This window comes from Crocodylus siamensis, chromosome 5 (assembly GCF_052110815.1).
Source record: "Crocodylus siamensis isolate JL-2025a chromosome 5, ASM5211081v1, whole genome shotgun sequence".
NCBI lineage: Eukaryota > Metazoa > Chordata > Crocodylia > Crocodylidae > Crocodylus > Crocodylus siamensis.
The window spans coordinates 17,716,700-17,742,979 of record NC_143399.1 but is presented as its reverse complement, the minus strand read 5'-3'; the positions used below and the strand labels follow the sequence as shown (position 1 = coordinate 17,742,979).

Sequence of the window (26,280 nt, the reverse complement as noted above, 5' to 3'; positions counted from 1 at the left end):
GCCGCTTGGAGGGGCCGGGGGGCGGGGCCTAAGGGTGCGTAACGCACCTTCACTCGAGTACGGCCGGGCCCTGCGGCGCGGCGCGGGAACGTGTGTCCATGGCGAAACGCGCGGCCGCGCTGGCACAACGGCGGCGGGGCGCGTTTGAGCTAAAACGTATCCGAGGTGTTTCAGTTCAGGAGCGCGCAGCGGCCCCAGGCCCTCGCGCCAGGGGCTGGAGGTGACCCAAGGGTGCGTCTACACCTCCACTTCAGGTAACACGCTTTAAATCTGGCTCCAGGCGTTTGTCCACGTTTGCCGGGCATTTTTAAAAGAACCTGCTGCTGCAGTGCACACACGTGTATCAACGGCAAATTACATGTCTAAAACGCACTAAAGGTGTTTTAGTTTAAAAGCGCACTGCCGCCATTTTCTCAGCGCCGGCGAGCATTTTGCTGTTTATACGAACGCATGAGACACAGCGCCGGGCACGTCAGCTCTGGTGTGGAGCAGACTTGATTAACTGACTCTGCTCCAATACATTTACGCGGATGCACCATATGCCTGTAAGCACCCTCCGTTGTGAGGTACTAGAAAAATGCGCAATAGCCTGGTTTAATGCGCATTAACTGAAGTATGCACTTTTAAAGTGATGCTTAACGCGCATTAACTTATGTTAATGTGCATTAAAGCGCATGTGTATAGATGTGCTCTAAGAGACCAATCCCTGTTCCACAGACCTGTCAACAGGAGATGCAGGTCTTTTCTTAGGACAGAGCAGGCTAGGATGCCTCTTTTCTTTCCTCTCCTCTGTTCTCTACTTTGAGGGCAAGATGCTTTACCTCAAAAGGTGCTGCAACCGTTGGAGTCTGGCAGCAGTCAGCTTCTCTCGGTTCTTGATGGGGGCATCTGTTTTCCTGAGGTCTGCTTTCAGTGTGTCCTTGTAACATTTCCTCTGGCCACCGCAAGATTAAATTTCCTATCACTCAGTTTAAGAGCCGAGCAAAAACGAGGCTACCGTTACTGCCATGTGCTTTTGTTTGCCGTATTGTATCTTATGGCTAAAAACACAACTGACTAGGCACAGCTCCAAAGGAGTTGTCATCGTAATGGCTGCAGGACTAATGAGACATGCACACCTTTCAGAAGCACAAGAGAAAAATCGAGCTTTCTTGAGCATTTTGGCAGAGCACGCGATGCGTCACTGAAAGTTATTTCTGTACCTGAGTTAATGCTCACCTGGATTAACGTTTCTACACCTGAAGTAATGTTTTTGGCTAGATTTAAAAGCAATCTGCAGGGCTGTGAGGTAGGAGCCACCTTACTAAGAGCAGCCATCAGACAGCTGCAGTTCAGAAGAAAGGCTGACTTGATTCGTGGAACATCAAGATGATTAAAAACGATAGAGGGGTTTTAACAGCTGTGGAATAATAGTTTAGAAGGAATCAGGTAGATTATAAATGATCCATGCGGTCAGCCAGCTCCCTCATTGCTGCCTGACCAGAAATGCCGCCGCCTGCCAGGCACTTGGTGTTAAATTTCGGGTGGAGCGGGAATCTGCAAGGGGGCAGGGGGAGGCAGCAGGGGGGTAACTGCACCTTCCTGGATCGACGCCTGCTCAGCTATGCTATCCATGCCCCTCAACAAACCACCCCCTCTGATTCCATGCAAGTCCCTGTCCCACATCCTGGCTCTGGCTCCTGCAGCGATGCTTGCTTTCCTGTGAGTAGGTGAGCTTCGCATGGAGGCCTGGACTCTGGACAGACAAGGAGAATGATATAGGGGCAGCATAGGACACAAAGGCAGTGCATTTTGTAGCTGGCATAACCATTACCGAGAAGCCTAGGGCAGTGTAAGGGAGCAGCAGGGAAATGAAATGGGGATGGAGAGGAAGGTTAAAAAATTACAAAGAAAATTAGCAGCTCAAAGCCTTGGTTAATGTAGAGCCCAGTGTCTCAAGGCCTTTGCCTGTGGGGAGCAGCCCAGCACAAACCAGCAATAAGGAATTAAAGCAACCAAGATGTGCATGCTGCATCCTCAGTAAACATGGCAATATCACACATACGTACACTGGGCCCTTATAGGTGTTATGGGCCACTTCGGGAAAATAGCAGAGATCTCTAATTAAGGAGAAACCTTTAGCTATGAAAAATGGGAAAGAGTGACCAAAAATCCTAAATATTCAAAGATAACCTTACAAAATATTCTAATGAGCTTTAAGTGTGTGGAAAGACTGATTAAGAAGTATGTTATTCTTTTACTGAGATTGATAGAAAGGGACAAAATTATTATATGGCATGCAACATTTCTTAAAGGACCGACCCATTTTTGACTATTTGTAACATCTACACTTAAATTATTTCATTTGCACACTCTCAGAAAATTTGTTTCGCAGAATGTGCTATAAAATTTTGAGGAAGTTATACTGTATTTTTCATGCATAACAGGATTTAGTGCCTCCTGTAATGTATAGTATTTCACCTTCTACTGTGAAACTACGAACCCTTACCAGTTTCTACCTCCATAAGACAACCACAGCAGCCTTTCTGAATAAAAGTTACATGCATATTAATGATGCATACTTGCCTACAACTCAAATCAAGTCTAAATAAATGCAAGGTAAAAACTGAATATTTCTAAATGGTATATCATTTCTATTTAGAAGCAAATATTACCAAAAACTCTACACAACACCAGCTACATATTGAAAAAACAGGGCAGGACTATAGATTTTGTCATTCTTCAGTATTATAAACAAGGAAAAGGGACTAAAATAAATATATATATGTACCTGGTAGACAGACCATTATTTTCAGTTTCAAGGAAGAAAGATGATTAGTTCCAATCCCCTATCACATGTCCAAATGTGTAATTGCAATAGAAATGCTACTCTTGAATACAAAACTGATCCCAAAAAGATAACAAAAAAGCATATTTTCATGTTTTCATTTATTTTCAAGAAAAAAATCCTCACATTTAAATTACAACATAATCAGATATTTCATTTCATTCTTATGTATAGAATTAATAAACTTTGTTCAGAAGTGGGGATTTATTTGCTGTAATATTATGTATGGTAAATAATTGCATATTCAGGATTTTGTGAAATGGGTGTTTGGGAAAAAAAACCATGAAAGAAAAACATTTATAAAAAACATTATTTACAAAAATGATATCCACATATTTGTATCCTAATCTATAAGGCAAGTAACATTTAAAATATGTTTTCATGATTATCTTCAACAAATCAGTACAAAACATTCATATTACCAGTGGTCAATACAAAGTTTTGCTGCTGTATTTCATATGCAGCAAACCTTTGCACCTTTTGCAATTTTTCTCTGAGAACATTAGATAAGCAGCAAAGTTTTCATCACAGACTAAGCAGTAACTAGGGCATCATAGACTAAAGGTATAGTATATTTCATTGCATGTGTAGGCTAAAAAGGCCAGACATTAAACTTTTTAACTTAAATCTTAAAAATATACTTGTGTATCTTAATCCACAAATATTTATAAATACTTTATACACAAAGTATTTTTTTTAAAATGATATAGTTTAATATAGGGCAATATCCTGGGAATTCCAGTCTACTTCTGTTGTTTAGCTTGGAGATTATGGGCATTATAACAACATAAGACATAGGGCCTATGCCCATAAATATTTCCACATATGGTTAAAGTTTAGTCATGTGTTAAATTCCATTGACAAATCCAGAAACATTTGCACAACTGGGGCTTTGCATCTTAAATTTAATAATTTGACTCAATGTACCCCCCTCTCCCCATGACAACAAACATTTAGATAGAATTTCTTTGACCTAAAGTAAAGGCATGTTCTTCATCTTTCAAAATTCCTGAACTTTACATAAGACACCCGTATTATGTTCATTTTCTTAGGTATCCGGGGAGGCGGGGGGAAAGAAGGGGGGAGAAAGGCATGGTTTTAAAATACTGCATATTTCAATTAAGAATTAAACTGCAGTATCTCTTTTATACATCAGTCAAATTTCAATCAGGAGAATAATGTTAATCTAACTCCTCCATTAAAGTTGATTCGATCACATACTGCTTGGCCTGTAGTGAAGTCCTGCTTATATGTAAACCTTTGAACAAAATCACCACATTAACACTTGCAATTTTCAAGCAAAAACTGTTTAGCAGCAATATCTGCACTCCCACCAAAGATAAAAGTGGCGGTCATACAAGGAGAGTTCCCTTGCCTTACATTTTTAAAGCAAAAAAAAAAAAAGTCAATCTCCATAAGATTTATTTTCCTAGGAAGCTTGAAAACAAACAAGAATTTTGGCTAAGGAATAGTCTTTTTGAGACAGCAGTATCCTTATGCAAATATACCAATTATTTGGATATCACCTCTTTCTGTCAGGGAAAGCTTTAAAATGGAGATTTTAAAAAAGTGTGTGTGTTACAATGCCCATTACAACAAAAGAATGGGAGAAGGAATTCTGTATTCTGGTTTCCCCAAGTCTACATTTGAGTGTGGCAGTATTTTGTACTCTATTTAGAAAAATGTCAAGCTATTCAGAGTTCCCCTGTACATGCAGAATTGTGACATACTTGTCCATGAAGCGCACATACGCATAGAGACTGCACCTCCATGTCAAGTTGCTGTAAAACTGAGGAACAAAATTCAGATGAAAAGTCTGAAAACCAACATCACATTTTTATATTACATTGTAAACTTCTACTAAAAGATATTTAGAATGTCCTTATCAGGTTGCTTAAAAATATTACACCTTTGATTGTAATCCAGCCATTTTAAAATGCCTGATATAAAAATGATCCAGTGATTGTTTATGCTATGCTCCTGCTGGAAGAATCTCAGAAAGCACCATTAAAGCATTCACACAGGATCATTTCACCAGTGACTGCTTTTGTGCAGCTCTTCAAAATTAGCACTACAATTAAACATAATGCCATGACCATTTGGTTTTATTTTGTCCAGAATTACACTTAATAAACATGAAGGTATTTTTCACTTTCAAGGGCAACACTTAAGGGACTTGAGCCTGTCCTTTACTTTTGTGTATTCACATGATTGCAAGTACAATTAATTGCAACCCCAGTGATATTACACTGGAGATGCTAAATAAATACCTAATTATTTATTTCTGCTCACTTTAATACAAACAAAGAGATAAATAGCTGGATCTTCATTGTCAAAAGTGCAGATAGATATAATTTCATAATTACATACTGTAATGGCATTCTTCCATGTCCGCTGTGCAGAGCAGACTGCAGGTATTACATCCTCCTATGCACAGAAAGCAACAGAAAAAAAAACCCAACCTAAATTCTCTCCTATAAAGGGGCTTTTCTTTTTGTCCTGTCTCTAGCAAACAGAAACAATATTTTGGTGAACTAGATTTTCAGCTTAACATTACAACACGTAATGACATTTTTTCCTGTCTATACTTTGGAATGTAACTGTAATAAGGTATACCTAAAACTGTCAGGCTGCAGATAAGAATAAATTAAAAAAAACCCCACTAATATTTCAGGAGTCTAGACTGCATACAGAAGACACCCATTTGTAACAAAAACCCCTTTCTATAAGGCTATGTGTGGCAAACATTTTGTACATCACATTATACTTGTTATATAAAGGGAAGTTAATTTAATTTAAGATGGATCTTTACAGCAAGAACCCTCGAAACAAAAAGCTGTACAATGAGGGAGTGATATTGAAGAAGAAAAATAAACACCAAATCTATCACTTTTATAAGGTAGTTTTTCATAATTTTGAATGATTTTAGATAGATAATAAGAAATATGCCAAGGTGGAAAATTGGTCTAAAAAGTCCTATACAAAGAGAACTATAGATTATTTGAGAATTATGATACCACAGCCAAATTGTTTAGGCCTCAGCTTTGGCTTTCCCCAAAAGAATACTCTGATGATAAATGGTATTGGAGGGAGAGAAAAGAACAAAACACTACAATTCTTTCACCAAGAATAACACGATTAGTTCTTCATTACTTCATAGCAGCAGCTGGTTCTAAGCAGGCACCATTCTGATAAATGGTACTATAGTACACAGTGGCACATCTACACGTTCATTAATGCGCCATAGTTACTGTGCATTCACTTTTGTACTTGGCTAACCAACTACTAAATCAATGCACAGTAGTGCTGGTGCATGGGTTTTTAGTGACACTTACTGCACAGTAGCCTAATACTACTGAACAGTAGCATATTATATCATTGTTTTTGCCTGGCACGCTGCTGTGCATTGTTATTAGGCTACTGCACAGTTAGCATCTCGTGTGGCCGCTCCCACTATGTAGTGAACCAGAAAGAGCCCTTTTTGCTTTTTAGTGGCAGAAACATGTTCGCAATAGACAGAAGAAAAGTAAAAAAAAAAAAAGTTAATCTCTTCTTTATTAAGATCTAGAGACCCATGTCTATGGCAATGCTGGAAGTAAAATTCCCTCTAAACTCAATGGGAATCTTGTACTGAAATTTTGCAATCCTGGGGTCTTAAAGAGCATATCAGAAACAATGGAGGAGAAAACTTGTGGAGAAAAGCAGTTGAGTGTATTGTTTTCAATAAAGGTCTATTTATACATACTATTTTATTTGTCAGGGGAAAAGGAATAGGCCCAAATTAAAAACATTTTGGGGAAAACTAAAAATCCAGACCTGTTTTTATTTGAATTTTGCTAATGACTACAATGTTCATAGTAGGCTGAACCAAAACACTCAATTCAAATACTGTTAAACTACTCCCAGATAAAATGACTTCAGTCCTCCTCTAGGCAAGATATTACATTTGCCCCCAACTTAAAGAATAGCTTGTATAAATTGAATGTTACTTAACTACAAAAAGCTAGGAGGATTTAGTTTTCTAACTTTATACTCATACATCTCTTTTTCTCCAGGGAACATGTGTATAAGAAGAAGAAAGCACTTGTATGAGACAGATCCATATCTTTACATATTACAGTGGCTTGTGAGATGGCTTGTGGAGTATCTGAATTTTTTTGAATTTGCAAGGTAATGGCTCTGCTGCCAGGAAGAGGAAACTTATGCTATTAGCTAGTGCAGAAGTGTGAATCAAGTGGTAGAATTATGTTATTGTAGTCTTCTATGTGGATGGTGCTCAACATTGGCCTCTGATACCTCTCATAAATGCTACCCATATATCCTGAGCTGTTAGCATCTACTTACACTCAAGTGGATGAGGAAAGGCACACACCAGAATCAAATATCAACATGAAACTAGTACATTTAAACTCTTCCTCCCCAAACAGCACCACTGGTGGAAGACTAAAAAACTTCACTAGTTGCCCCAAATGCATATTGAAAGGGACCTGCATGGTAAAGGAGCTGAACCTAGATGAGAATCTTTTTACCCCTTCCCCACAGTGAGACCCTGATAGGAACAGAAGAAATAATTCATTAATGTAGACTGAACTTTTCTGACAAAGGAATGTAGAAAATACGTAGAACAGAGAAGACCACTAGTAAGTGATACTAGAGAGAACCCTGTTTAACATTAATATATTGGAAAAGCTGCCCTATAACAATTTGCTGGTTTGAAAACTATCCCAGTTGAAGGGACACAGTCATCTCATAGGTACTGTGCTATACTCTGCACAAATGGGGGCTGGGTTAACCAAGGGTAAGAGCAATCTGAAGGCTGGCTATCTTAAATCAGTTCCCAGCATGACCTATTCTGGGAGCCGGGAATCAAGCAGGCAGGCTTAGGGACACTGTGGCTATGTGTCTCCAACAGTGGCTGGGAAGGAATACCATGGTAGCTCTGCACCACTGGGAGATTCAGGTAGATTGGGCAATTTCTTCATTTGGCCACCGCAGCCATGTTTATGTTCCACTGGTGTTGCCCAAAGTAACAGGCTGTAGAGCCTGACAGAGTACATCAAAGATGCCAGGTGCACATTTACCCACTCTTTCTTTACTAAAACATACTTGCCAAATTTTTATTCTGAGGAAAGATGACTTGTAACTTGCCTCATAATTTTTGGTGCATTTTCACAGGCACGTTCTTCTTAGGGATTCTTGTGTAGGGCTCGGTTTGCTGTTCTCATACTCTGCATGCACACATCTGAACGTATGCATTCAAACACCAGATTTGCTGCCCATTTGATCTAAGCGTCACCTACAGCATCACCATGCACATGTGTGCAAATGTACACTTACCCAAAGCCTACAAATTATTTAAGGATTCTGAAGTTAATAGATCCAGGGACTACACAAGTGCTAGACTAGATTACTTTGGACACTTGCATTCATTCTTGGCATTTCTGGGAATAGTCCTAACAGGACCTACCCACCTCTCATTCAAACAAATAAAAAAAAATCAGAGATACATTGAGCAGAACAGAGGCAGAAGAGCAGAGCTGAGTCTATGCAGTTCATTCTTGAATAGAATTGCCCTTCTGACATGGTACAACTGTTTCACTAGTTGTGATGGACACAATTCCAGATTTGACTAAATCAAGCATCAGTCAGTTCTGGATAAAAAGTTACAGTTACTTGACATACTTACTCTCCCCTATGGAAATACCTTGTGTTTCAGCCTTGCTACAATTCAGTCTTCGTAAGATATTTTTTACCATGAGGGTTTCCTTGAAAAGAACACAGCTTTTTTCATAAAAGATGGCAGTATTTACTACTTTTTACTTCTAAAATAGTGCTGCATATTGGTATAGAGGTACCTATGCATCCTACTTTTGTCTACTCATATCCAGTTCACATCAGGGAATGCATGCATTTTTACTTCAGTTACCAAGTTGTACATGTACAGCATGGACATGTAGTCCTTTCATGAATTTTTAGGGTGCCTTTTCTAGCATAAGTAGAACTAGTCTTTGTTTGGCAACATTATTTTAAAAAGCTGCCATAATTGGTGTTTACATTAAATTCTAAGGCTTCTCAAAATAAAGTGAGATGCATGTTACCTGCAATATTTGCATAAAAAAATCCAACACATTCTTTTCCAGAGTGCAATATGGACACACTCTTGAAGCAAGGATTGGTAAGTGATGTACAGTATATTTTATGAACCAATTATGAAAAAACAAATTAATATTTTTCTTGTAGGCTGTTCATTTTAAATTACTTGCCATATATTTAATTCATATTTTCAAATAGATATAGCTTACACAGTACACAGAACCCTATTTCTAATCACTGAGGGGGGGAGGAGGGAAGGAAGAAATCAAACTATTGGATCAATATTCCCTTTTGAAATATTGTCATGTTCACTTCCAAATGCCAGGAAAACATGTGAATTTTCAAAATTTAATTGCACTTTATCCCGTACTCTTATATTTAACTTTTTGTGAACATGCACGAAAGTTGGTTATCAAGTACATTTCTGAATCAGTTTAATCTAGAAGTCTGTAAAGTTTAACATGTGCTCTAAAAATAACCCGTTTTCTGTATTTTTTAAGCACTCTGAAAAATCTGCTGCTAATAAGCACTTTTCAGCATATAGAGTTGATATACATGCCAGTAATTTTTTTTTGTCTTGAAGTGATATTTGTAAGCCTTTTGCTGCCAACGTCTGAGAGAGTAAAATAAGTAGTATCCCAACACTTGCAGGATATCCAACACCACAAGTAATGCATGGTTCTAGTTATCTGTGCACCTCAATATCGGAACAACTTCAGTATTTATTTTGAATAGTTTTTTTTTTTTTTAAACACATCAAGATTCTTTTATTTAAATGAGACAGAAACTGGCTTTTCATCTTCTCAGCCATCATGCCATGAATATCACAAATTCTACCACCATGTTGCCAGCAGTAGGCTATGACATTAATTTTTACTAAAAAATAGTTTTTAAATTGTCCTTTACACAGAGCCATAGACAATCCAACTTCCCTCCAGGCTGAAGTGTTTGGCTCTACAGCCCATCTTTCATTTGACAGTTTATACACAATGAGAAGTGCTTCTTATCTGAAGACTTTTCAAAGTACAAAGTGTAAAAGCAAAAGCTAGTCACCACAGCAGGCGTGAAAATTTGTGAAGTTAATACTCTCACATGCAAGAGTGAGAGAACTGAAGAGAACTGTCAAAACAAAAATACCGTGTTTTCTCATGAAGACCAGTGTATTCATCTATTAAACTGCACATTTTTAAGTTTTCAAAACTTAAATAATATTTCTCTAAAATAATATGCTATAAACAAGGCAAATTTTACATCTTGCATCCACACTAGAGACTCTTGACTTGCCATTCTGTTCCCAGGTCCACAGGAACAGTAAGCGTAGCCCTACGACACTAGGACTGGCTTTTCTGATCCTTGAGGAAATATTTAGAGCCAGAGTTTTAGCAACAGCCTCATGTTACATAGCCTTTTTTATTCTCATAGTGCATTTCCTCCAAGAAATTTTTTTCCCCCCTCTAAGAACAGTCATTTTCTGATGCAAGATCTTCATGTACAAACGCATGTTTTGTGCAGGCAAAAAGGACAAACAGGCCCAATTAACTGCTCAACTATGTAACTAGTCATCCCATTTCATGCATCAGCCCAAAGCTTTTTTGCTTAGCTTATATTACATTTCAAGCTTAAAAAAATATTACCAAATCAAAGTCATGGAACTAACAAGCTGTGCACTCAAGTGTACACAGGGTTGGTTGCACTTTAAAAATTGTCTACTAGTGCTACTGGCTTACTCCATTATAGGCACAGGAAATAGCCTTCAAACATTGAGACATTTGAACTGGCCATTGTAACCATTCAGGCTTTTTCCTCAAAGCAGAGATGTCCTGTGGCAAGACAAATTTAGGAGACCAAGTTTTATTTTTGCCTTTGCCACTGACTCACTTTTACCCAAGGCAAAACAAAACCTCAGTTTCCCCTCATGTGAAACAGAGATAAACCATTCGCCTACACAACACACTTCAAGATATGTGAATAAAAATGTCAAACGAGAGCTAAATATCAGGATTATCTTGCATTCTTTTTCCATATATTTGTGTTTTTGCCTGCTTAAATGATAAGATCTTTGGACAAGGAACTTCTTCTTACAAATCTATAAAGCATTCTGCATATTATTTATAGTTAAAAAATAGAGAGAAAAAGAAAAGTAGCCAAACAAGCCTACAGACGGGACTGCAAAACAGGAAACAGTTGTTGAAAAATATGCTATTTAATACAGTAACTTTAGATCTGCTCGGAGGCCTGTAGGCTCAAAGTCATCACTGAACGTCTTAAACTGCCTGCTTAGTTCATAATCTGCACATCTGTAAAGTGTCAGACTACTGGGGGAAAATCCAAGAGTCCAACACTTGTTTAATGGTAACTGGAATTTCTTACAGTTAATCTGCAGGGCATAGGAGTAAAAGGTCATTGTTGGAAAGGTTTTTTGTTTTGTTATGACTTTAAAAATGAAGTTTTTAAGTGAGATTCTTCTGTTTTGCCTTTTGAAGTAGAATAAGTCATAAACTTCAACATTTACTGAAATATTGTTTTGCAGTTACAGCTAAACATCTGAAGATAGAGCTTTTAATTTATCACTTTAAGACATACTAAGGACTGAAGAAAAAGTAGATCAGTTTGCAGGTTCTACTCAACCTTTTTTTTTTTTTTTTTATGAGGCACCCCCTTTATAACAGCTATCTGTATTGTATTTAAATCTTATATATTGACAAAATGTAATCTACCTCTGTAAGCATTGTGCCATTCAACAGTACTACTATTAAATTTATATACCACAGTTTAAATTACATCCATTTCATGAATGGTAAAATGCTAAAACTCAGGTGTCTAACTGCCAAAATACAGCCTTACTGGAATGAGTACAATTTACAAATACAATAATTACATTTTAAAACCATTAACAATGTTACATCTAGAAGTAAATACTGTAAGACTGGTCAAAACAGTGTTTTCTGAGGAAAAAATGCTGAAAGTTGCTGACACTTCCAACAGAAAAATGTCTCAAGTGCAGGATTTAGTTCATTTTCCTTAAACTGTAAATAAAACCTGTTCGATATACAGCAGTCCTTGGTTATATGGATTTTCCATATACTTGCATATGCTTCCATTAGTTGTCAGCCAAGTATTTTCCTATAAACAGAATACGTTAAAACAACAGGTTACTAAGTATGTAATTTCTCCCATCAGTTTTGTTACTAGAGCCATAGTGAGCATGAACAGTGGTGCAGATCTCACACTAGTTCTACTTTGACATTGCTTCATTGGCTTCAATGGAATTACTCCAAATTTCACACTAGAAGTTGGAACAAATCTGCATTTCAGTTGTATTTTTGACCAGGCATCTGTCTATGCATTTATGAAATGCCAAATTAGCATACAAAGGCACTTATTCTCTCAGTGCCAAGGGAAAGCTAAATGGAACAGATTACCTGCACCTCCTATTCTTCCATACGGTCCAGAGTCAGATGGTACTATCCACAAAGAGGAGAAAGGAGGGAAGGGGGTCAGGCTCACTTAGAAATGCCTTTATTAAGTTCATATCTTGGGAAGACACTGCCAGCAAAATTCCTGTGGATCCCTTAATGATGCTTAAAGCACCTGCCTGGCTTATCGCTTAGTAGAGACTTGAGTGCTACCTGTAGCTTCAAGTCTTTTGGTAAAGCAATGATAGCTCTTTAATGTTTAATTTGTCATAGCCTGTGTACAGCTGAGTCAGCCATTTGAAAAAAACAGTGAGAACAGTGTTAAGTATGCTCCCAAAGGGCCGGATAAAAACTGATCACCTGGTAGACATAGTTTCTAACTGAGCAATGATCCAAGAAATCTTGATGAAGCTCTAAAACTCACTTAAAAACAGGTAATAATTTGACAATAATCCCATTTTTAGTATGAATCCTAGAGAGGAATTTCTTCATATTTACTTTGATGAAAGGAAAAAAAGGGAATTTCTTAGTAAACCATAATAGGTATTTTGTAGAAGCAATTTTTATCAGAGCGCTATGTGTAACCAAAGTAAGCACCAAGGCCACCCATTTTAGTAGAAATACCAACTACCCTCTTGCAAATATTTCCTTCCTGCAGAGGAGGGTGCGTGGCAGATGGCTAGTGCCTGGCACACTTCTTGGTATAGTCCAGAGAGTCGAGGAGAAGTTCATGAAATGCTTACCTGCTGCAAATCTCTTTTTAATGAGTGAAAACCGGTATCCTGCTCCAACAAGTTCAATGTCACAGCTGGACAGAGTGCTCCCTTCACTGGTAAACTGCACTACCAATGGGGAAGGTTTGCTTGGTCCTTCAGAGAGCTGGAATCTTGCCAGCAAAGAACCCACACCTTTGGATTAAAAATTCCAGAAGGAGATCATTACAAGAGAACAACACATGCTGCTTGTGAGATGGACTATAAACAGAGAATCCTAAATTGCAAGCAAATGCAATAGGAAATACTATTTGAAAGGGCCCATTGATACATTTGGTTCCCCAAGTTATATAAACGGCAAAAAGTACACTGTACAGCAACAGTACACACAAGCACACTGGTCTGCTCAAGACAGCCTGCCTCCTCGTGGGAAGCAGTACAACCATGGCTGTGCAGATGACTGCATTAATTTGGGAGTGAACTAATGGGCACTATCACTCAGCAGTGCCAACAACCCATCTCAAGGGCTGCTCGGAGATGTCTAGACTGCTTCCAACTTAGGAAGCAACCTGCTTGGAACAGTGCAGTGAAAATTTGCTGGATAAATGCAGCCTAAGTCGCTGGGGGCCAATTTTTTTTTTTGGCAGATGTGCCACAGATTAGCCAACAACCTTACAAATTAGCACGTCCTCTTCCCCCCGTCCCACTCTGATCCCCTTATCCTGTCCATTCTTCTGTTCTGCTTCCTGGCCTGTGTTCCCTGCCTGATATGCTGCTATGATTTCTGCTTTCTACCCTGTGCTCCCTTCCCAATAGTGCTTTTGCCTTCCTGCCCTATCTGCCACTGTGCTGCCTGTCACCTCCCCAGTCTGTTTGCCTGACACACACACAGGCTGTCCAATACCACTTGTGGTACCCATGCCATGGGCTGATTACCCCAATCTAAAAGATATACTCAGCATATTTTCCACCTCACCTATATCATAGCACGTAGAAATCACATTCAAGTGTGAAAAATGTCTGTTATGTGGAAAGGCAGTCAGCTCAAGGTGTGACCTTGCAGACTGAAAGCAGCAATACGGGTATGCTGTATGGGGACCCTCTGTGGACAGAAGATTCTCTCCTTTAGAACTCACCTGACTTGTCTGATGAAATTAAAATCCAAGCCCACTACCAAGTTCCCTTTGTGCTGCAAGGATGACACTGAAAAAGGCCCCAGTTATCCTGATCCTATTCACATTTAACAATGCTAATTAGCTCCTGGACAATGAAATAATACTCTGGTACAGAGTTTCAGCAGGAATTGATTTGCTGATGCATGTGCACAGAGATGACAAGCCACTCAATGCCTGCAATTAAGCCATTTACAGTAAGAATTGACTGAGTGTAATTCTTACCTCCATTTTCTGATTTCTGAGAGATATCAGGGATCTTCCACAATATTCTTTGCTGCTCAGTATTCCTAAAAATAAAGGGACAGAAATGCATATGTAGGAGACGGGGGGGGGGGGGGTAGTGGAGGAGTCCTGAATAGTGACAGGTATGTGAAATAAGGAAACTCAAAAGCGTAACGGGCAGTTTCTGCTCTCTGGGCGGCAGCAGTGGATGTGACAGTTGTGGTGGCTGGACTGGTGTCAGCAGCCCTAGCAGCCATCATTTTTGCAATCCCCCAAAACTCAGCACCTGGGGCCAGTGTCCTGCTTGCCCAACCCTTGTTGTGCTACAAGAAACCTTCTAATTCAGTCTCCTGAGCTTGTAGCTCACAAATTTTGCTTTTCTTTTGAAACTGTAGTGAACTCAGCATCTCTGGCACTCATGTGTTACCTGTTGAATTCATGTTGAATTAATCCAAATAATTAAATTTAAATTAAAATACTAACAACAAACCAGTGGTGTGGGACAGCAGATAGGGACCAGATTCTCTAGAGTTTTGAGCTGTATTCCCAGCTAGTTCAATGCTTTGCTCTGTGATGCCAAGCAAATCAAAGTCTCTGCACCTGATTTCCCAGCTATAACAGTACCTGCTTGTGAATGTGAAATGCTGTCAAATCTATGGATGAATATCAATGCCAAAGCACTGGTATGAGGACTACAGTGTAACTGCGTGAGACTGACCCTGCTTCTCAGGGTATCCTATGTGAACGATGGCTATGGAGAGAGCCCCTTCTCTACTGTTTACTTAAACAGCCCCAGTTAAAGTTACTAACACAGCACCTAACACAAGGGTCTGAGCTGGGGAAGACAGCAGTTCTGTACTGAAAGGCAATAGTGTTTGTGGGTACAGCACAGGGCTGAGAAACTCAGGGGACCAGGGTGCAACTCCCAGCTCTGCCACTGACCTGCTCTCACACATTAACTTTCCCACCCTGTGCCTCAGTTTCCTAGCAATCAGAGTGGTGTTTCACATCTTGTCTTGCTACGAATGCTGCCCCCCCCAAATCCTTCTGCAGATTCTGATAGCCCTACTGATGTCTCCAGTGTCTCACCTGGAGGTTCATAAATAGCAGCATGCCCCTGTACCTATCCGGGATGAAACACTATTATAAGCAGGAAAGTGACAGAGATGGTAAATAATAGAGGACAGCTTTGTTATATTATAATTTCATACCAAACTGCAGGTGGAAGCACAGCTTGAAGTTTTGTTACTCCTCCATCTATGGGAACAAGGAACTGGACATTGTTCAGAGCTACTGGTGTAGTCATTGCTTCTGTATTATATTTGTAGTCGATGCGAAGATCAGTACTTGTAGATTCACACCGCCAGTTCACTGCAAGGTTTAATGGAGTAGACTGAATACCCTGGGCAGATACCTTACAAAATGACAGAAAAGGCATTAGTTCTCATGGGGGTGGAGGGAGAAATTTGCTTTTACACATATGATAATCTTTATTGGTGTTAGAGTTGGTAATTCCTTGCATGTTCAGAGTAAGTTTGTACAGCCAGTTTAGTGACACAGAAGGTAGCACCAGTGTAAAACTCGCTGTAATTCCTCTAAGCAGCAGTATATTTCACGTTATTTACTCTTCTGTGCCAGAGAAACTTGTTATATTAACTCTTAATGTACTAAAAACCATTCTGACAGAGCTTTATTTTGCAAAAAAGCAAAATACCTGATATTTGAGCATGTCCACATTGTAATATGTAGCTTGTGGTTTCTGCTCAGACACTTTCTTTAGATGAGTCATCAGATTTGGCATGTTTACCCAGAATTCCTTTGTATTGGCATCAGTCTGTGTACTGTCACTACAGAAAGGGGAGACAATTAGCTCTTTTCATAAACAGAAGCATAAACTGATGTGATCAAAGAAAGTAAGATTTAGTATATACAGTAATATAATGAGGCTTAGTTCTCCATTTACAAAAAAAAAAAAATCCAAATCACTTTTACTAGTTCAAGAAACCTTGATGTTTACTTCAAGTGCTATTATCTCCATGGATGTACAAAGCACTGGCCAGTGAGGCACAGTGTGAACAACTTCTGTTAAGAACTTACTATCCACTTCCCCTAGAAACCTTTAGTGCCAGCCAGCATTGCTGCATTGCCAACTGTGGGCCTGAAGGTAACACTTTCAAAAGTGTCTAAGAGACACGGACTCCAAAGTCTTATTTTCAAAAATAACCCAAGCAGTTAGGAACTCATCTTAGTGTAAATCTGCAAGCCATTTGGTCATCTAAAGATGCAGATAGGCACTTCTGAATACCCCACAAAATGCCCAGACACCCAAGCACTTAACTACTGTAGAATCTAGGTTGAACTCTTTCCTCCAAGTCATCTTTACAGAAGCATTTCTAAGTCTCTAAAAAGTGTATTTAAAATCATATTTACCAGCAGAGAAGTTGAGGATTTGGCAGGACATGTTCTAACCTGTTGTAATTTATCACACGAAAAGTTAGAACAGATGGAGCTGGATTATTGGCAAAATGTCTGGTAATTCCCGCAGGAAATGACAGCACCATTTCTCCAGTTATCTTCACTATGCATCTTCAAAATAAAAGGAGATAAGGGGGGCAAAGAAAGAAAGCAGTTCAAAATATAGCTCAGGAAATTCATCTGAATCAAGTCAGGCATGATGGAGAAGTGACATTTCATTTCTTGCCTATTATAAGGGAAAGCAAATCTACTTGTTCCTAAAACAGAATTAGCCTAAATGTAGAAAACTGTTGGTATTTGGGCAACAAATAGAAAACATGATCTTTGTATGAATGCCTCCGGATTTACTTTTGGAAAGCAGTTGTCATTTCAATAGTAGTATTGACAAACCTAACTGTCCAGTTGCTACAGTTCAATACAATTCTGGCCAGGGCAGTCCCAACTACCCTGCATCCAAGATAATTAGAAATTTTTCATTTGCATTTTTCCTGCAGTTTCTCACTCTGGTGATAGCTGCTACTATCTTGTGGATGCAGAAGCAGGTTTTCTTCTAGCTTCTCCCTGATCCCCTTGTACTGCCTCTGCTTGTTGAAGAAGTAAGGGAGAGTAGAAGCAAGGGCAGTCACTAACACCCTTCCTATCGGCAGCTTCAGCTTAGCTTCTTCTAATGGATCATGGAGTAAAAGGAAAGAGCTTAGGGCAAAAAGTTCCCCACCCCACTGACACATGAACAGGCAACCTCACAAGGCAAGGGAAAATGTAGCTAGGACCCCAAAATCAGTTCTGGACCAGAAGAGAGGGGAGGAGGAGAGACAAAAGAATGGCTTCCCTGGAAAAAAGGGAAAAGAAAAAAAGGGAACAAAAACATAAAAAGGAGGTTGGAAGAATCTCATCCCTCTCCCCAGCAGACACCAGGAGGATTAGGCCTGCTGGTCATTTCCACTCAAAGAGGGATTGGTTAGGATTTCCTCCTTAAAAGGACCAGGCTTCCTCCACAACTATGACATATGGGGAGCTGACAGCCATCTGAGGAGAGGCCACAACATCCACCATAAATTCAAGCTGACATCTCAGTTGCAAGATGCCTGGTCCCCAAAGGGACCTTTGGGGTCCCTTTCATCGATGATTTTTTGTTCTTTTGAAATGTTACATTTGTTATGGCAATACTTCACCATAACTGAATGTCAAGGCAAGTTCCTAATACATTACAACAGAGAAAAAATATTTGTCTGTGTCTTTGTATTTGGGCAACTGACAGTAAGGGGTCCTAACTTTCAACAGAGCTGAAGAAACAGCCCTGGAAAACTACATTGGCCTCAATAATAATGCAATCCAAATGTAGTGAATGTCCAAAATGCAGGAATAGTCACTCTGAGAAATACTGTCAATATAAGAAAGCATGTTTATTGGCAGCCAGAGTGTTAGGGGGTGGGGGGAAGTCACGGAGAAAACTTGCTGAAGAAAAATATCCAATTGTCACACCATGTCTGAGCTTTATGCTTTCCAGTCAGTGCTTTCTGGTGCCACATTTGTATATTCACATATATAATTAGATTATACAATGTGCTCCTGCTTCCGCTAGGGTTGATGCCCATGCTGACAAAATTTATGCCAGCATCAACATACTGAATAATAAAGCTGTAGGTTGCAGTATTTCAGTACTGCTAGAAGAGCCCAGTTCCATCAAACAGGGAGCCATGGGTGGAGTATACTCTGGACACAACCTGTAGACCAGTTGGAAACCCCAGGACTGATTTTTGCCATTTGCATTTCCTTTTTCTAGTAATGTTGTCAGTGATCACATTCTTTTTCGCTCAAGGCTGACCCATGAACAGCAACACAGAAGGAGAACACACAGCCTAGTATGAAAGCAGTAGTAACAACTTATTTTCAAGACCAGAAGCGTCACTTCAGAATACAAAATCTCCAAACTACAATCCTATATCATTTTAAGATCTTCAGCCTTTCTATATTAATAACATGCAGTAAAATGATTAGTATCAATGCACTGGAATATAGCTCAGCTCACAGACTATTTCTGAGTAATGTACCAAAGTTATATTGTGAATATAACTGGAAGAGATTCACAGCAGAGAAAAGCTACAGTGGAACATTAATGCAATGTTTTGGGCTGCAGATTTTAATATCATCACACTGAAACATTCAGGTATGTAATCTTACCAGTAGAAAGCAGCCATAAAGCTGCCTTACAGGGGACAGCCAGGAATGCAGTGTGCTTTGTTTGTTCCAGGCCATCCATTGGTTCCATAGCATGCTTAAGCTGCACTATCTTACACCATAGGTAGTTTCAGTCCCTAGCCAGGCTAGAATAGCCTCACATCAGTCTCAGCTACACTGGTGCCTGACTTAGAGGTAAAAATGTAGCTCACTTCAGATATACAGGTGCACAGGTGAATCTAGGGCTTAAAATATAGAAGGACATGAGCAATGAGAATGGCATTACAGGGGAGGCTGCAGGCAGAGTGCACTGTGGTAGCAGCTACCAGAGACCGAGTCCCCAAAGCAGGTACATCTCTCCCACCCCTCACCTCTCCATTCTCCTCGGAGCACTCCACCATTCAGCAGCACCTCACCTTCCCTTCCATCCTCCTGCCCCATCCAGAGGGGTTGCTCTGGGCATAAGGAGGGGGTACTGTCCCCAGTTGACCTGGGGGAGGAGGAGAACTTAGGCGCACTCCTCCTAGAGTCTGCCAGATGCGACTGTACAGGATGCTGGGCTCAGCAGGGGACAGTGGCACTGGCAGGTGAGTCCCTGTTCCCCCTGCCTTTTTCATCTACTTGGTCACCCCAGGAATTCCCTCACCAGCCTGGGGCTCCAGCTATGCCTTGGACTTTGCAGGGGACCTACAGATGCCTGTGGCTGCAGGATACTGGAGCCAGCTGGTGAACTACACTGTTGAAGGAGGATGTGACCATACCCAGCACAGCCCGTTGATCTACCCCTGCATGTGTATGATGCAGAGAAATTGTTTTGGGTACTGCACAAGATCACTGAATGCATAGACCTTTTCTCTCCAATCGGTGACAAAGGGGTCTCAGGATACTCTGGCAAGGAGATGGCCCCAGATATACCAACATGACTCATGTTTACATGCAGTCTTGAAGTGTAAACTGATATTTAGTGCCATAAACTTCTGACTATTAGCTACAGGCTGAGAGATGCTGAGCAGTGTCCAGTGGATACTGGACTGGAAGTCAGGAAGCTGGGCTACTGAGCTACTTTCCCTCTCTATGCCTTGGCTTTGACATTTGTAAAATGAGAACGATGAGACTTAACATCTTTTACAAAGGAAGACAAGTTCCAGGGATGAAGGTTTCTACACAGGAGCTAAGCATTCTTGTTCAAACACAGAAGAGCTTCTCTAAGGACTCTAAAGGGTTTTTAGGAATATGAGGGCTGAGTTGAAACAAAAATCAGTAACTACTGAGTAAAGCTTACAGTATAGCCCTTTTTCCCCTTTCTCACACGGACCTATAATACAATAACATTTTCTCTGCATATCTGTACAAATCAGCCATAGGCACCAAAGGTAGTCCTTATATTTGCAACCATTTATTTCTCTGTAGTTGTCTGTGATGCAGGAAATAGAGGCGAAGTCAGTTCTGGTATGTGCATAGCCCTGAAAAACAGTCGTGCAAATCCAGCCTAAACTGGAACAGAATTTAGCCCCAGGTACTCCCAGATGAAAAATACACCTGTGTTAGAAGCTAGTAGAGCTACCCTAGTTAGCATGAAGTCAGACTTTCAAAAAGGATTATCCAGAAAGCAGGGAAGGTGAGAAATATACATGCAATCTGCAGTCTATAATATATACACACATACAGGTATATATTACATATTATATATATTATATATATATATATATACACACATACACACACACACATATACACACACACACACACACACACACAATATGTATATATATGCAATATATACCAATGTATATTATATTCCTCCCCTTCTAAAACTTAAAGACCTTTTTTGGTTTCTCTATGTCACTATGCTTAAATTCCTTGATTACCAGATGCAGCTTTCAAATAAAAATAATTTTCAGAAGGCAACAGGTAGACCCTGCCATATTGGAGGAACAGAGGTTCATATTAGTGTAGGTATGGAAAAAACAGACATTTTTTCTAGTATTTGCAAATCAAAGTTCTTACAAGAGGATTGTGCATCTCTGTGCATTTTAGCTGTGCATCTCTAACTTATGAATATCCCTTAATGGGATATTAATAGGAAACATTATTTCCTATTTATAGGAGGCATTTTTTATAATTAGGATTGCAAATTAATGGAGATGAATACATATGAATAGATTAAAAAACTCATCCATATAATTCATACTATTAAGAGAACTTAAAGAAGCTTCCCATTTATCTCTCTTGCATTAAACTCTTTCTAAGCAAAATCCTGAAAATGCTTTATGTGGATTAAAGAGGTCACCAATAAACATGCTTATTTAGAAGCTGTCTTAAACTGTTACAGAACAGTTAGATACATTACATAAACTGTATTTGTTAAACAACTGAAGGATTGGGACTTTTCAACAATTCCAATGAAGCTACAATACTGTCAGAACAACAGAAAGGACTTTCTTAAAATGAAAAGCAGCAGCCATACATGGACCAGCAGAAAGCTGCTGCATTACCTCTGGCTATTATGTTTTGTGGAGTATTTGTTTACCCATACAAGTGATCAAAGCAGCAAGCTCAGACTGCCACTACCAGTACTATTCACCAGCTTTCCATCCTGGCAACCACCACATAGTGAGATCCAGGAGCCTGCAATCACTGATAATTTCCTTGATCTTCAAAGATGTTTTTATGGTACCAGATGAAATGAGAGAACACCATGATGTCACTGACTCCATGGCCAGTGCAACTGCTGAGCAATTCTTGAGATGTGAATCCAGTGTTCCCATCATCTCCCACCACCAGCATGTAGCTTACGTCTTTTCCAATTTCATTCCCCCCCCTTTTCTTTTTCTGTCTAACACTCTAGTTTCTTCCTAGGACAAGAGAGGCTAATTATAAAAAAATCCTTAGCAGTCTGATTGTAACACATGGCTGCCTGGACATAGTGGTTAATGAGGTTGTGTGCCATGTGTTTTGCTTGTAGTATTCCAGAAACTAAACTGCAAGCATTGGAGAGAGAAGTTACAGTTTACTAACTTTTTTGATTCTTTCTTTTCTTCTTCTCACTTTGCATTTGATTTGCATTTCCAGAAACAAACAGAACCAGACTAACTGCAGGACCCACGAGCTCCCAGCTGGACTGACTCTTTAGCCTGTTAAGGAATGGCAGTTGATGCTACACAAAAGCTTTTTGCTTTGAAAAAGCATCCGCCAAACATTCCCAAACTTCTTTCTAGTGCGCCACTGCTCAAGTGCTTGGCAGAGACAGAAACAGACATAAGGCTGAATGAGAAGCTGAAGAGGGACAACAGTCAATGCTGTGACTGGAAAAATCGAAACGAATTTTCTGCTCCACCGTTCTAAATTCCAACTAGCCTTTTATTGGGACTAGAAATGATCTCCCAAACTTAAGAAAAATTGTGCGCTACATTTAGGGAAATTAAAGCAACAGAAGTAGTATCTCATGGTATGGACAATAACAAGAATCACAGAAAAGTAGGGCTTAGAGGGACCTCTGGAGGTCATCTTTTCCAACCCCCTGCTCAAGGCAGGAATATGCTTGACTAAACCATCTTAGTCAAGTATCTAACTTGCCATTAAAAATTTCTAAGGATGGAGAGTCCAGAACCTCTCTGGGTAGCCTGTTCCAATGTGTCATCACCCTCAAAGTGAGAAAGTTGCTTCTAATACCAAACGTAAATTTCTATTGTCTCAATTTACACATGATGCTGGATGTTCATGTAGGTCACTAAGTCCTTAAGGACCCCTAGAAATAGTGGGTTAATAAAATACTCAATTTGAACTTGAAGATGGATTGTTCCACTATGTATGGCTACCTACTTGTTAGGGTCTGCTCCTTTGAAGTATGCATTAACCGTTTCTGTGAATGCTGCTGCTACAGGGAGAGTGTCCTGTGCCCCCATCGTTAAAGGACTGGGTCCCCTAGAAGAGCCTGCAACAGAGGAAAAAAAACTTCCACTCATTACATACACACAGGAACACTGTAGCTGCTCAAACCAACACCACCATGGGTGGGGGAATAAATAGTCATTTACTGATAATTACAGGTGAAATCTGGTGTTTTCCTTTTATTTATGAGCACTAACTCCCCCGCCACCCTTGGACTTCAGAATAGCATTTAATGCATCTACTCTCTAAGCAACTGAACTAGCTTAATATTCTTCTACTCTAAACAGCATATTAAACATACAGGAAGATACCAGAAGTTGCACATATCTGTAGGAACTTTGACGCGTTTTGAATAAGGCAGTCTTTGCATGACAGTTTGTGCAGTACACTTCTGGGTCCCCAGAAGGAAGGCTGGGTAGTTTCCTCTGTTCTTCTTTTGCCAGTCTATCCACATACACAGTAAAACATTTGCCATCAGTTTGCATTGATGATCCTTTTTGTTTCATGTCTGCTGGGAAACACAAACTTATACATCCATTCCCAAGACGAGATTGGTTCTGCAGCTCTTGCCTCTCCCCACCAACACCTGACAGTAGCCCTCTCTGTGGGTGTTTTGCACGCTGCAGTCTGCCATTCTTCCCTTCTTAGATAGCAGATAATTGTGGCTTAGTTAATTGTTGCTCCAGACCTAATGCTGCATCCCTGTCTGAAGTGGGGATTTGTACAGAGAGCAATTGCCTGCCCAGCTGCAGCAGGTTCTCATGGCCAATACAGAGAAGGGGCAGTACAGAGGGACACGCGTCAGAAAATCTGGCACCACTCTTCCTTTTGGATCTTGAAATACCTGAAGTGAGCGGTGCTTGGGACTATATGAAAGGAACTTTGAAAAAGCGAACTTTAAGCACGTGCAAGCACTGAAAAGGGAGACATTTAGCCACCTACTTTAGTTCTTTGCAGAATTAGGACCACTGAGGATCACTTCTGGGAGTATCAAGACCTCTCCTTCCTCCCTATACAGGCAACGCCATGGAAGGATACAGTTTTCCCCTAAGTGATTTGTGAACCCTTCAGCATGACTAGCCTGGTTACAAGCAAGCCTACGATATTTTATGGTTTCAGGTGAAAACAATGACAGGCTGTGAATTTTAAGTGAAACTCAGGGACACTAATCCACAGCAACTAATTTAGGGGTTAGACATGAGATTAAGTAGAGAGGATCAGCAATTGAAGAGCATGGCATTTGCTCTAGTAGTGCTTTGCAAGTGAAATGATGTTTTATGCAATAGTCATAGTGCACATCTATGCCAGCACTGAAATAAATTAACTTCCTATTTGCAACCATTATTTTTTTTCTTTCCTAGCAACAAACGTGTTTCTCTGAAAGGAATCCCATCTCAGCATGAAAGAAATAAGACTAAAAGTGCAACAAAGACATGTTGGAAGAATAGACAACCACTGGATTTGCATGGAAATCAAATATGGGCATGTGGGAGATTTATATACTATATTTCAAATGCAGACAACTAATGAGGTGCCTTCTTTAATGAAAACAAGAACAGAAAGAATCTCTCCAGCACATTTGCTTTGTGCATCAAGTATTGTTTTGGCAAAGACCTAGCTTCTCCCTTAAGAGAAGTTTGAACAGATTAGAATGACATTAATTAGTAGGCATTTACCACTACATGATGTGATTTGATACAATATGGATTAAGGCCCCATCCCCCCTCATTCACCATCTCGGAATCCAAATGCACATTCAGCCCATCAATCCATATGATAGAATGTACAAATCAATAGGATGCTCTACAGCTAAGAACAGGGCAGGCCTCAGCTTCAAAAGTAGCACGCAGACAATTCCCATTAACTTCAGTGTGAATTAAAGGCGTTCATCACAGCTTTTGAAAGAAGGCAAGGTTTCTATAGCTAGAGCCAGAAAGTGAATTCTCCATTCTGCTCTTCCGGACCTTTTTAAATATCTCTCAGGAACAATCAATATACATAGCTTTAAAAGAAAAGACTATGTTTTAACATTTTTTTAAACAAGCCTTATAGGATTTTATTTTCTAGGGCACTTGCTAAGCTGCTGTGATTTGCTAACACTATTCAGTGTACTTGAACTTCCAAAGCCTCAATGCAATAAAGATTTAAAAATGTGTCATTCATCTATCCGCTACCAGTGTAAATCTAGCAGGAAATCCCTGGATGATTTTCATCCAGAGGTAACATACTGAACAACCAGAGCTACAGCAATCAGAAGACTAAGAAAAACACACAGCACTGCCTTGAAACAGTGTAATGTGAAGACAAGTGGCTTTTTGCTGCAGAAATGAAGCACCATCCAAAGAAGGGACATTGGTCCTTAATGCTGCATATTAACTTAAATTTCAGAGAAAGAGAGAAATAGGAATAGTAGGGGAAATCTGGAACAGAAATGGGCAATTTCAGGCCTCTTCCCCCTACACCCAAAGGTGCTTTGATATCTACCTCTCATCCAGGGCCCAGTACAGAAATTACACTTTTACCAGTATAAGAGATCACGAACTGGTCTCTACCCATAACAGAACAGGAGTTTGGCACATATAGACTAGTTTAAAAATGGGGAAACAATCTAAGATTTGCCCTCCCCACCACCCTGCCTATGTTTTGTTTGCTACTCATCTAAACTATGCTGCTTACTGAAAACTATGCAACTTAGATCAGTTCCACTTGGGGCTTTTTGAATGTCTGTACTCGGTCCAGAGAACTAAGAACGCAGAGTGTGCAGGCACCACATGTATAGAACAAAGAAGCTTTGTGCTGGTGGATTCGCTAACCACTCTCCAACTTGCCTCAAGTCTCTTTTCTGATTTTAGAATGCATAGGCACCTATACGCGTACTTCGAGGCTGATTTGATGCACTGTAATTACAGCACGCCAGAGGAGACTCAGTTGAGTCTGCTGGGGCATGGTAATTACTGCACTCCAGCAGACTCCAGCATCATGTGCATCAATGTCCCTGCATTGATAAATGGCGGCGGGGTGCTTTAACTAAAACTTATCAAATGAGCTTTAGTTAAAGCGCCCCTGCCACCATTTTTCAGTATGGGGACACTGATACACATGACGTTCCAGGTGCTGTACTTAGAGTGGCTCTTGGAGCCACTATAATTAAAGTATCTCCCCCACCCCCCTGCTGCCACCCAGTAAAAAAAATAACCAGGAAAAGCAAACATGTTAACTTCACTGGGAAAGAGCTGAAGTGATCAAACGTGTTTGTGAGGCTGAATGCCCTGAATCACTGAATATAGTCA

The 26,280-nt window shown here is 39.9% G+C and overlaps 1 protein-coding gene and 1 long non-coding RNA gene across 2 annotated transcripts in view; one reads left to right on the top strand and one right to left on the bottom strand.

Annotated features, from left to right (window-relative positions):
* Window positions 1-124: 124 nt before the first annotated feature.
* Window positions 125-25,867, top strand: LOC149863556 (uncharacterized). Its single transcript, XR_016442607.1, has 4 exons — window positions 125-254; window positions 6,883-6,997; window positions 8,968-9,002; window positions 24,352-25,867. It is a non-coding gene; the product is annotated as an uncharacterized LOC149863556 (long non-coding RNA).
* The window catches only part of SGIP1 (SH3GL interacting endocytic adaptor 1), a 162,638-nt gene continuing 148,271 nt past the window's right edge, over window positions 11,914-26,280 (bottom strand). Inside the window, exons 19-25 of the mRNA XM_090049257.1 lie at window positions 22,922-23,033; window positions 16,877-17,032; window positions 16,161-16,293; window positions 15,658-15,860; window positions 14,447-14,511; window positions 13,080-13,244; window positions 11,914-12,043 (exon numbers count right to left, since the gene is read on the bottom strand). Coding sequence (XP_089905383.1) covers window positions 12,021-12,043; window positions 13,080-13,244; window positions 14,447-14,511; window positions 15,658-15,860; window positions 16,161-16,293; window positions 16,877-17,032; window positions 22,922-23,033 — 857 coding nt within the window. The 3' untranslated portion in view covers window positions 11,914-12,020. The remainder of the gene's footprint in view (window positions 12,044-13,079; window positions 13,245-14,446; window positions 14,512-15,657; window positions 15,861-16,160; window positions 16,294-16,876; window positions 17,033-22,921; window positions 23,034-26,280) is intronic.